The sequence below is a fragment of the Fistularia commersonii genome, chromosome 26, assembly GCF_037954325.1.
Source record: "Fistularia commersonii isolate RoL2024-O1a breed Wild chromosome 26, RoL_Fcom_v1.0, whole genome shotgun sequence".
Classification (NCBI taxonomy): Eukaryota; Metazoa; Chordata; class Actinopteri; order Syngnathiformes; family Fistulariidae; genus Fistularia; species Fistularia commersonii.
In genome coordinates this window covers 2,669,040-2,681,478 of record NC_141309.1, presented here as the reverse complement: position 1 = coordinate 2,681,478, position 12,439 = coordinate 2,669,040, and the positions used below count along the sequence as shown (strand labels likewise).

The following is a 12,439-nucleotide window of genomic DNA, read 5'->3' as shown; positions in this document are numbered from 1 at the left end:
GTGCACATGTTAGCCGCTTCAAAAATACACATTTCATTAAGTGGGAGGCACAAAAATATGCAGTTTTTCCCACGTCGGCTACATCAGTTGCAGCGCGTGTAACATGGAATTTATAGATTTGACAACGCCCGCTATCCACTGTATTCACATACTTCTCGTACCCATTTTTCCCCGGCTTATCTTGTAGCCGTTGTTTAGCCGCTAAATTAATGGTGTCATTGCTCAAACGGTGGGATTATAGGGTTTGCTTCCCCCGTGTCTCCAAAGCTGCTTCCATTTTCAAGATAGAGACTGGAAATGGGTTCCGCTGGAGCAAGAAAGACACCAGATTGGATAATTTTGTGGCTGAAGGGAGTCAGCTATTGATTTTGTGACCTCGGTAAACAACAAGTACAAATGGAGGTAAAGAGAAGGAGAATGGCCTAAAACGAGACTGAATGATGACGCTGTCCCAGCTATAATAATATATACGTATATATATACACACATATAAAATCAAATACGATTGTTAATATAATTATAATAATAATAAAAATTAGTATTATTTATAAGTACAATAATAAGCACTGTAGTTTCCTCAGAGGCCGAATTAATCAAACTTTTATTGACTTGAGAGTACTTTACTGGTACATGAGATGAATTACTGGTAAAAGTGTTATCTGACTGCTTCGGCTGATGGTCACATACCTGAGAAACTCTGCTTTATCCCTGTCTTCTTCACAGTCCCATATCTGCACATTTCTCACCTCGGGCCCTCGATCCGCATCAGTGGGTCACAAAACTGTTTGCCTAGATTTTTATTCTTTGTGTTTTCTCATTAGTGGCAAGTATCGAACGTGTCTTTTGAGGCAGTGAGCTGAAAGGAAATGTGAAAAACAAGTCAGATTAAGGAATATGCTCATGCTAGTGTTGTGAATAAATTAAATGTCTAATTGTCAGGTATATATATATATATATATAGGGTTCTGTTAAATTAAAGAAGTGCTGACACTTAATCAGGAAATGTAACCGCTATGCTACGTTCAGACCGTCGAACATTAGCCTCTTTTTTCCAGCCATCGACCGGAAGAAGATCAGTCAAATACGCGTTGGCACCTGAAAGATACAAAAATGATCAAATATTCAATTTCCTATTCAAACATGAAGTAGATCAACTGGGGTTGGTTAGGTTTTACAGTTGAATATTTTAAAACTAATGGCAAACTAGTGCTTTCATTTAAATAAAAATGCAAGTAATGGACGGCGCAGAGCTCAGCACCCTTCATCCGTGGTGCTCGAGGATTTGAACCCAGGGTGTTTCTGTTTCGCCGCCGGAATTAAAGCGTGCGTTTCCCCGCAGGCCCGACGAACGTGGAAGACCCCGTCCAGTTGCTCATGAAGGACGCAGGTGAGCCGCCGCAGCGTGAGATCGCCGAACCGTAATTTTCCGTGCGTTCGGACCGATCGGCTCGAAGACGGAGAGCGTACTTTTTATTCAGAGCAATTAAACGGCATTACTTCCAAGCGCTGGGAGCTTGTTTGAATCCTCATTACATTCCAGCAGAGGAATTTCTGCAGACAGCGAGGAGGAGAAAAATGCTAATTGATGAGACGGTGCAATGCCAGCTGTCGACTGTAGGCCCTGTTTGGCACTCGCCACAATGTGATTTAGTCAAAACAAGTTTCCATACCTCCCTCACTCACCCCCCCTTCCCCCCCGACGGCCCCGTCTCAGTCTTTTAAGATTATCCGGTCCGCCTCAAATCACATTAGTGGCATTTGAATGCAGGGCGGTGCTGCGCTTAGAGCTCACGCGTCAGAGCGAGTCATTTCGGAAGTTTGGGCCACGTGGAGTGTTTCCGGAGTCGGCTTCTTCTCCTTCCTCCCGCAGCGCAAAAAACACGCGATCAGGAGCCCCGACCGGTTGGTTGTCTCCGTCGGTCGCCGTGTGTTTTGGCAACCTGTTGAGGATGTTTCCCGCCTCTCGCCCGGCGTCTGCGCCGACGGACACCTCCATGTCAGCCCTTTGTTACAAGTCGAGCAAAATATGGATGACGAATGCCAGGGTTTCCATTCACGTCAGCGAGCCCAAATGTTTTAAGAGCAACGAGCCGCTTAATAACTAGCAGCTGTTCCTTAAAGGAAATTACCAGCTCTACCAGTGCTAATAATTCAATCTGGGACGTTAATTACGCCGCTGTAAATGGATTTCTTCAGTCAATGAGCTGAAGGCATATTAGTCCATCCTGCGTGCTAATGATAGTACGGCGGCGCTCGTGCTCTCGAAGCACAAACACACCTACATTCTTTCTAAAGCATCCGTGGCCGAGTTTGACATGAAATACCACGCACTCGTTCGCTATTTATTGTAGCTCTTTTATTTACACTTTTGAACCGCCGCAAAGTGCCTCCGCATTTTAAGGCTCGGTCCACTTTTGTGCACCGAACCCTCAACTGTTGCGGTACTTTTCTCCAAACGGATCAAAGGGACAAGAGGGATGATAAGTACACGCCTCTTGAGAGTTTCTGAGAATTTCCCGTCGACTTTTGATTTATATTTTCAATCGGTAAGTCCTGGCGGAATTATTGTGATAAGAAATAAACTTGTCATCCCCGCCGTCTTATCGCCGTTCGTTCGTCCGCCGGGATTGACAAGACGCAATTTGGCCAAGAGGCGTTTATGCGGCCCATAAGCTTTGGTATCAGGGAGGCGTGCAAGCGTACGTCCTTAGTCCTGCTTTCATCACTCCGGAAAACAATATCTCATTATCTCCCTTCCACAATAGCATATATCCAATAGTAATCCCCATCCTGTGCTTCGTAGACCACGTAATCTGGATGGATCTGCTCTTGCCCCTTCCAGGGCGACGCCTGACGAGCGTATGTAACCGTCGGGGTGTGTTTTTAACGCTCAATTTATTAACACACCTGAAAATGCAACGATGCGGTTTGTACAGACGGCGACGAGTTTCACCGTCTGTTTAAATTTCATCGTCCTCCGTCCTCACGCCGACGATACGAGGCCGTTTTTCATTATTTTTATCGCGCTTTTATGCAAGCGGATCAAGGTGTGCGTGCTACGCGCCTCCTCGTCAACCTTTTATTTTTTTGTTCCATCAACGATTTCTACGAGCACGCTTGTTTTTTTTTCTTCTCAAGATACCCGTTCGGCTCAGTCGCTCGGCCCGTTTGCATGGCAGACTTCCGTTTTCAAGAAGTCGAGGTCCGTTTAAAGCTCGAATGTAAAGAGCGCAGCATCTGGAGTGAACATTTTTTTAAAAGTACCGCTTAATTCGCTGACAGACGATTCGTTATTCTTCGAAGAACGCGGGTAGCTCACTGTTTTCGTTTTTAAGAGCTCATTTACATTTCTTATAATGTAATGTCTTCAGTGTACAACGCAGTGGGGCTGGCGGCCTACGAGCTGTTCGACAACGTGGACTTCGACCAGTGGTTCAAGAACCAGCTTCTCGGGGAGCTGCAGGTCTGCCATCACAGGTGATATTTCGTATTTCAACGAACATTTGTCGCATTGTTCTTAAAAGCTTTATTTTAGCGCTGCCCGTGTCACAGTTCACCTAACGTTATACGCCGGCTCCACCGGTAACCGTCAATCAAAGAGGGACGCTGGTTGGTCAGAGCCTCTGTGCTGACATTAATGCATGCAAACCAGAAATGTTTTATTCAGCAGATTATCCTGTTTTTTTTTTTGTTTTTTTTTATTGGCGCTATTTTGTTTACACACAGACGTTGAGCTCCGCTTGTATTTCCTAGATTCATAACTTAATCCTTAAAATTGTGTCATGTTGTTGTTTTTTTTTACAGCACGTCAGCAAAAAAAGAAACAACAAACAGAAAAAAGGAAATCTTTCTAGGGATTTTGTTGTCAGTTGCAGTAAAGCTGCGCTCTTCTCAGTTCACTTTAGAATTGCATCTGGTGTTTTTCTTTATTACTAAGTAATACAGCCTCAACAGTTCAGGGACGTACACACAACATGGAAACTAAAAAAAAAAAGAAAAGGGCTAAAATTCCAGTCCATGCATCTGTAAAATAAACCGACTGGATTTAAGTTTCAATAAGTCAAACTCCCACAGTGCAAAGCCGTTCATGTTTCAGTAAACGAAATGATAGATTTGAAATGGGAAAGTGTGAACAATCTCACTTCTCGTGGATTTAATACATTTCTATTGTTTTCTTTAGCCCCCTGCTTGTTGCTTCGTGCCATAATCACATGCAGTGTTTTTAGTTTTTATTAAGTACTTCTGCAGAGGCAGGGGTCATTCAGAGGTCTCATCAGCCAGGAGCTTTTTGTAGCTCCTTGAACCGTTTTAGGAACTTTTCTGCATGCATTTGCCAGCATAGGGACCCCAGTTCCTTGAACCATTCCAGCCTCTTCTCTGGCAGGGTCTTTGTGTGACGTAGGTGATCGGTGGAACTCAGAAGCCACGTCCATTACCCGCTCCCTCTTGTAGAAAACGGAGCGCCATTTTTAAAAAACTAGGACCAAAATAAGTACCGTAATTTCCAGACTATTGAGCGCACCTCAGTATAAGCCGCACCGGCTAGCCGATCGCTATCTCGGTCTTCCTCCTGCGCACTAAAACTGTCAAAGTCGTCCTCTTCGGTGTCGGAGTTGAACGGACTCAGAATTTCCCGGTCATTTCATCGATCCGATGTGACGAGGATAAACGATTTAGCGGCGTGAAGCTCGTTAGCGTCCCCCACCCAAAGAAGTCCGTATATTAGCCGCATCGTTGTTTATTTAGCTAACAGCTAACATGGTTCATTTCATGGGTTCACATTTCAACCCATTTGATAGTCCAGGATGACGATTCTCGCCTTGCAGAACATGGACGCGGTGGCAGCTTCACTCTCCACGTTGTCTGTCACCGTCCTCTTCTTCTTCGCTGGTTTGTTTTCGAGCGTGGCGCTTAAGGTACTTGTTGCGGACGCTTGCATCACGGCGGTCCCTCACCGGGATACAAACTAAGAGTTTCCCCTGGGGGAGGGTCGTTCCCACAACCAACTTCAAGCCGGACCGTCCTCAGAACTACGTTCTCAGAACTTCTCACTCCGAAAGGGGCTAATGATCCCAAACCCGGACCGCATTTGGAGTTTCTCGATTGCTTAAGATTCTTCAAGGGGACTTTTCACCAAAGTCTCAGCTCGACATCGATGAAAGCTCCCGAACAATTTATTGCCGCTTCTTGAGTTCTGATTCAAGGCTGCAATTTTGCCAGAATCCAAGATGTGCTCACAGCCCTGCCAAAGAGGCTCCTGCGATGACAACGAAGGTTGAGCATGAATATTGAAGCATTGACCTCTTCCGATCTCTCGCACTGAGTGGAACCACTTTACTCCGTCGCAATTAGAAGCCATTGTCTTTTTTGTGTGCCTTTGCCAAGGGAACTTGTCCACATACTGATGCCTCTAGTCGGGGAAGAAACTCCTTTTTTTTTTTTTTTTTTGGTGCTTTTAGTTCCTTTTTTTTTCTTTGCCCCGCTCTTTGCAGAACATTTCTGATATCTGCCCTCGCCGAGAACTGGGCTTCACCTCACTGTGGTTTTTGGACGATTATATTCACAGCCAAGTTGCTCGCCAGATAGTGCCGCAAACTCATATCCTCCTTCTCTGATTCCAGTGATGGCGGACGGGGACTTTTATTATTTTTATTATTATCAAGCCTGTCCTCACAAAGTATAAGTTGGATGTAGAAGACTTCAATGTGCAGACATGGATGTTTGTGCCACTTCTACATTATTGATACCTCTGACGGAGCCCCTTGTTGTGCTTCTTTGCGTCGCCGTTTGTGTTTTTTTTTCGCTCGCAAACCAACCTGCCTCCCCGGTGCGTTGGCGTTGCAGCTACTGGCATTTCCAGATCGCACAGCGTCGTCTGCTTTCTCTAGTTCTAATGGTTTTGGCCGCAGAAACCGTTTTACAGCTGATATTCGCTGTGTTTGGGCCAAAAAGCCCCGCCACGATCCACGCCCGATGCCAGCTAATTGTCCAGCTTTATTTTTTAAACAAGAAGCGGCGACGATATTGAAGCTATAATGATAATTTATATGGAGCACTGAATTATATAGTGCAGCTACTCCCCCACACCCATCTTGCCACTTAATAACGATTTTCCTTGTTCTTTTCGAGCCAATTTCAGTCAATTGTCGGTATCAGAAGCAAAATGATTGCTCCAGTTTTTTTTTTTTTTCTTTTTTTCAACAAACTAACCCGGACTAATTTCACCGTCAATCTTGCTCACCGTCTCTTTTAAACTCGCTCGTTTCCCCCCCCCCAAAAAAAAATCACAGCGTCACCTTCAATTCCGCGCCGGCGATGAAGGTCAGCGAGGTGCCGGGTGGGCCGCCTCCTCGGAGCGTCTCAGAAACGGGACGCGATGACTCACCGCACTTTAAGCTTCCGTCTCTTTTAAAGCGGTACCACGCGTTGTGTAGCCAAAGATATACCACAGAGAAGAATGTTGATGTTGTTTTAACAAATGTTGATAATCAGAGAAAAATATGCAATATTTTCAGGACTTTTAAGTGCACCTGAATATACTGGACTGTCTCTGAAAATTAGAATATTGTGATTAAAGCTCTTTATGATGAGATGAGAACAACTTTATTTATCCTGAAGGAAACTGTTGAAAAACAAGAAGTAAATAGAAAAATAGAAGTAGAGAATTTAGGAAAAAGATCTGTAATGCAATTACAAAAACAAAAATGTCATACATTCTGAATTTGTTACAAATCAACTGAAATATTGCAAGCCTTTTATTATTTTAATATTGCTGATTATGGCTTACATCTTGAGAAAACACAAAAATCCTATCTCTAAATATAAGATTATCATGAAAAAGTAATTTTTTAATTGCATTACAGAAGATAAAGAACTTTATCACAATATTCTAATTTACTGAGACAGTCCTGTAAGCAGCATCGGCTAAAAATAAACAAATCTACATGCACATTTATTGGCACTTGTCTATAAGCCACAGGTATCCACGTTGCAACATGAGATATTTCATAGAAAAATTTTTAACTTTTAATTAGATACACACCGGTAACATCCACAAATAAGCACAGGAAGTGCTTTTTCCGAACGGCGCCTGGAACACGGCTGATGAAAATGATTTAAAGGAAAAGTCCATCCATCCATCTATTTTCAATCCCTGCCGTGTCTTCACTCCAGCTGATCGCTATCTCGTCTTTCTCCCGCGCGCTCAAAACCGTTAAAATCGTCTTCTTCGGTGTTGGAATTGAACGGCATCTGAATTTGACGGTGATTTCATCGGTCTGATGTGACAAGGCTAAATGTTTTTGCCGCTGTGAAGCTCCACAAATTAAATCCATAAATTTGGTGTTTGAGCCGCAGTGTTCAAAGCGTATGAAAAAAGAAGCGGCCTATAGACCGAAAATGACGATAAACGTAGGGACGCTGTTCACATCAGTTCAAACATAAACAATCTTCATCAGGTGTGACCACAGCGTCTGCACAAATCAGATACTAGAAGCTACTCTAAAAGCAATTTTACTGGCCGGAGTCCAAAATTTATTTACACTGCTTAAAAAAAATAAAGGGAACACTAAATTAACACATCCTAGATCTGAATGAATGAAATATTCTCATTAAATATTTTGTTTTTTCACAAAGTTGAATGTGCTGACAACAAAATCACACAAAGGTAAATCAAATGTATGAACCTATGGAGGTCTGGATTTGGAGACACGCTCAAAATGAAACTTTGATGTCATGTTCTTAAAACAAGTTAAAATGAATCCGTGTTTCTTCAGATTTCGCAGAAGTGTGATTGACTTGGAGTAACCTTTTTTTTTTGGATCAGTATATGTTTCTTGCGTCGAACTGTGCCTTTTCAGACTCCAGTGTGCGCATTATTGTCGAGGAAATGTGCAAAAATGGCTGTATCATTTTATGTCCCGTGCTTTCTTTTAGCCCCCCCCCCCCCCCCCCCCCCCTGCCAGTTCAGGCCTTTATTTGTCAGCTGCAGAAATGCACAACTCTTTGTTTGCGTGCAGAATCGCTAATCTTTGGGGCACTCGAGCAGATGTCATGAATGAACGCGGATCACGACGCGCTCAGGAATAACGCCGACGATTGTCGGGGTCTATTTCTGGTACGTTTAAGTCTCACCCGCGATAAAAACGCAGATAAGTTCCCGCAGCGGTCGTCTCCTGCTTTTTTAGAGGTGACGCTTTAAAACTCAATTTCTTAAAGGGTATTAGATTTTAATTGAATAATTGACAAGAGCGATAGCCCGCCAGCGCCGAGCAATTGTTCGGAAACCGCGCTCCCGGTTCTTCCCCTCGCGCGCCGAACTGTCCCCGTTTGCCTGCAGAAAAGCTCACGGAAAATCACTCTGCTCCGGATGACTTTGGTCGCCCATGAAAGTAAATAGATGCTCCTTCATTCCCCTCGTCCGCCGCCTCTGAGAAGTTCAGCTTAGGACTGGCTGAGTGCCGTCCGCGAGTGCGTAAGCTGATAAGAAGTGGAGTCCATATGTTATTCAAGCTAGTTAATATTGACTTTCTTTGATAAAAAGCATCCAGAAGCACTGCCTTTAAATAAATCACAATGGATTTATAGCTCATATCTGACAGGGAACTTCCACTTGAGAAGCACTTGTGATTCTCCTTCGTGGACACAAAGCTTTTTGCGGGTGGAGGTCCAGCCTCTGTCTCCCCGGTGGGTTTGTTTTTTGTTTTTTTATACACAAGAACGTCTTTATCTTTTTATATTTCCGTATCTGCTCTCTCCATCTGGCCGTCTGCTTTTCTTTGCTCAGTCTGTCGCTGGAAACTGTTGCTTCTATAAATGAACAGTGTTGAGTGCAGAGGGACGCTGCCCGATGTGTCCCTGCACCCGCTGATATTACACTGCAGATTAAGTCTTTGGGTGATTGCAGTGGGATCTTTTTTTTTTTTTTTTTTTTTTACCATGATCACAGTGTATTCGACAATATCAAGATACATTTCTCCAGTTATCCTGGAGTGCTTACATTTCATTGCATCATAAGGGATACGCCGGGCCTTCTCTTACATGCAGGAGTCCAATAACACCTGTATTTGACTTCTGTAAAGCAATATACCAGAGCGTAGGTGAGTGTCGAAAACAAGAAACATGTTCAAGCCGGTTGGAATGGGTGAGGAAAAAGTATCAAGGGCAAGAAGAGATAGAAGACTCAGCCAGAGAGAAAGGAAAGGTGGACAAAACAGCGGTGAGACCGGCAATGTTGTATGACCTAGAACTGACAATGACCAAAAGAGAGGAGGCAAAGCTGGAGGTGGCAGAGATGAAGATGTTGGGGTTCCCTTTGGGAGCGACCAGGATGGAGAGGATCAGGAAAGAGTTTAGGAGAGAAGGTCAGAGATGGTTGGGTCACGTACAAAGGAGGGATGGGAATATATTAGTAGATGGATGCTGGAATTGGAAGTCTCGAGCAGGGGTGGGCAAACTACGGTCCGCGGGCCACATCCGGCCCGTTGGTCTTTTTAATCCGGCCCGCCAAAGATTGGTACAGAATTCATCCTTGATATTAATGATTGGATCAATGAATAAGGGAGCTCAAACAGGAGATTATTTCATTTTTGGAGCTACTTGAGAATTTTCCTGAGCTGAATGACACAAATTGGATTTGTGATTTAACCTTTACTGTGGACATACTGACGCATGAATGAGCTGCACGTGAAGCTACTAGGATAAAAAAAATCGCTTTGTGCATGAAATGCAAGCAAACGTCAGAGCCCTCAAAACCAAGCTGGTTTTATTTTCAAAGCAACTGTCAGACGAGTCTGATATGTAACAAATGCGTTCTTTTTTTTTTTCCAATACGTATTGTATCTTGTGCTGACCCGGCCCGTCGGTCAAATTTTAAAAGTGACCGCGGCCCCTGAGCCAAAAAGTTTGCCCAACCCTGGTCTAGAGGAAGACCAAAGAGAAGATTGTTTCCTCCAAATTGTTTTTATCAAGCTTTTTAATCTTTGCCATTTCCAAAGGACCACATGGAATGATTCAGGCTGCTTTAAGTGTTCCTTAGTAACAAGCTGTCTAAATTGTTACCCTCAAATAATTCAGAAGAGCATACACAAGAAACCTGTTTGTGTGTGTTCCTCTGCGTACTGCACAATCTGCCATGATATCCATTTCTGTAAATTAGCTCGGCGTGGGATCCATCACACACACTCCCCTGGCAGCGTCCCATTCACTTTAATATCGACCCTCTCTAGTAGCGCCAGTTGATTGGTACATCCCATTTGATTTTTCATGGCTCCTCTCGATCACTAGTCCCGTGTTTTATTCGCTTTCCGGTATCATGTGCGGTAAGAGATACTTCCCTCCTGTGCAACTCACATCGTAAACACAGTTACATCCAAGCACAAAGTGGGTTAAATCATGTATGTCCTTGGAGATTTAGATGCTAGCGTATGGTTGTATCTGAGCTTATTGCGGTGTCATCCTGCTTTCCGGATGATCCGAAAGTAAAATTCACCGTCTCGGTAGCGGGCCTAGATCAGTCCTTCCCAATTATTTTCTGTTGCACCCCCCCGCAGGGAGAAGAAAACATTTCGTGCTCCCAGCGCTCGCCGCCGAAACTACAATTAGTATCATTTATCCATAAAATTATTATGTAGACTTCTGCATAACATGCATCCTTATTAACATTAAAGAAAAGAAAAAGAGAAAGAAATAAAGCTCAGCTTGCAACAAAGAATAACTTTATTAATATTTATTAACATAACTGTGCTCGCTGGTTAACTGAAATAGCTTTCACAAAACGGGATGATGGTTGCCGATTTTGTGCGCATTTTGGCTGAAAAAACTCAAATCGGTTTATCAGTTTAATAGGTTTGCAATGTCTTTAAGCGACACTTCATTTTTTGGTTTCATGTTATCCGCTGACAACATTTTCAGACACTTTAAACACACCGGCCTTTCCAGTGAAGCCAAGCGCGACGTACGCTTTGTCATATTTCCCCGTCTTAGCTTTCGGGTGACTTTCGTTTGCCTCATTATCTCCGTCTCTCGCCGCTTTTCTTATCATCTTGAGTTTATTCACTGCGCTTGGTATTTCCCGCTCTGTGTTGTGTGTGTGCGTGCATGCTCGGTGCAAAAAAAAAACAAACAAAAAACGACACCATAGAGGTAATACTACTCCATGAGCACATGCCCTCTGATGCGGCTTCCTGTGGATTTTGAAAATAATTAATTTGTATAAAATTAAAATGTATTTTATTTAGTTTGTTCATTTTGAAAATGTAATATTAAATTTGAAAATGATGGCGATCTTGTAACATCTAAATATGATGTGATCAGATATTTTTGCCGCTCTTAAGAAGCGACTTCAGTAAAAGGATGACGGCACATAGAGGGAGGACGGCATTTTTGGTTTTCTGCCGGTGGATTATTTAAGTTTGGCTTTTTTTTTTTTTTTTCGTAAATACAAGGACTCAAACCAACATTATTGAGCATTTTTGCTAAAAAAAGCAACCTTTTAATCCAACGTCTTTTCAGTTCAAAATTTTTGTTGCATGCAGAAGTAATTTTGTTTTCTCTATAGTTGTTCATTGATTTAAAAAAAAAAAATCGCAACAAATTTCATTTATTCATAGCATTAAAAATTTATTCAGCGTGTTCGTGCATTTTAAATTCAAATGTTGAATTTTTTTTGGTTTTTAAAGAGTTGTTGGCTCCCGGGGAAAACGGGTCCAAATGTCAAATCTTTGAGCGGTAAAAGTTGCCGACCCCTTTCCTAGATGTCCTATTGACGGCGTCGCTCTCTAACCAGGCGTCTCTTCATCTCCAGATACAAGCTGATCCGACGACGAGTCATCTGGCTGATAGGACAGTGGATATCGGTTAAGTTCAAATCGGACCTTCGACCTCTACTCTACGAGATCATCCTCAGTCTGATGCAGGATCCCGACTTGGTGGTGAGTGAGAAGCCTTTACCCACTTAATGCCCCTCTATGAACGGTCAAACGCACAAGGATACCGGTTTCTTCTTCCAAGCAACATAATTGACTAGTTTTAAAGACACAAAAACTGATGTGTGTTTGAGATTCTATGTGTCGTCCTGTTATCAATGCAAGAGGCGGGGAAATTGATTCACTACAATTGGCGGATACGCGGTATATACTGGATATACGGCCGAATCCGTCCGGGTTCTTAATTGTTCTTTGGGGAAACTGTGCCTTGCAGATCATTCAATGGGGTTTCGCGCAAATAAATAAGCGTCGAGATATTTTACATCGCATTCGTTAAGGTACGAAGTGCGCTGACGAGACGAGCCCGGGCGCGAAAATGGCGAATAGAAAGCTACGTCTTGCTTTAAAAGGTTTGAAATGTCTTTCTTCATCTAGTTTGTAAAACTGTCATCAGTCCGGTTCCACTTTTTCCTTTCTTTTATTTTTTGTTTTTTTTCCCATCTCATGGCTCGTGC

General features: G+C 43.1%; 1 protein-coding gene across 2 annotated transcripts in view; it reads left to right on the top strand.

Annotated features, from left to right (window-relative positions):
* Positions 1-12,439, top strand: part of ipo11 (importin 11) — a 100,368-nt gene that overhangs the window by 24,432 nt on the left and 63,497 nt on the right. For both annotated transcript variants that reach the window (XM_086173423.1, XM_086173424.1), the window contains 3 exons: positions 1,340-1,387; positions 3,372-3,477; positions 11,804-11,930. In XM_086173423.1, the coding sequence (XP_086029549.1) occupies positions 1,340-1,387; positions 3,372-3,477; positions 11,804-11,930 (281 nt within the window). The remainder of the gene's footprint in view (positions 1-1,339; positions 1,388-3,371; positions 3,478-11,803; positions 11,931-12,439) is intronic.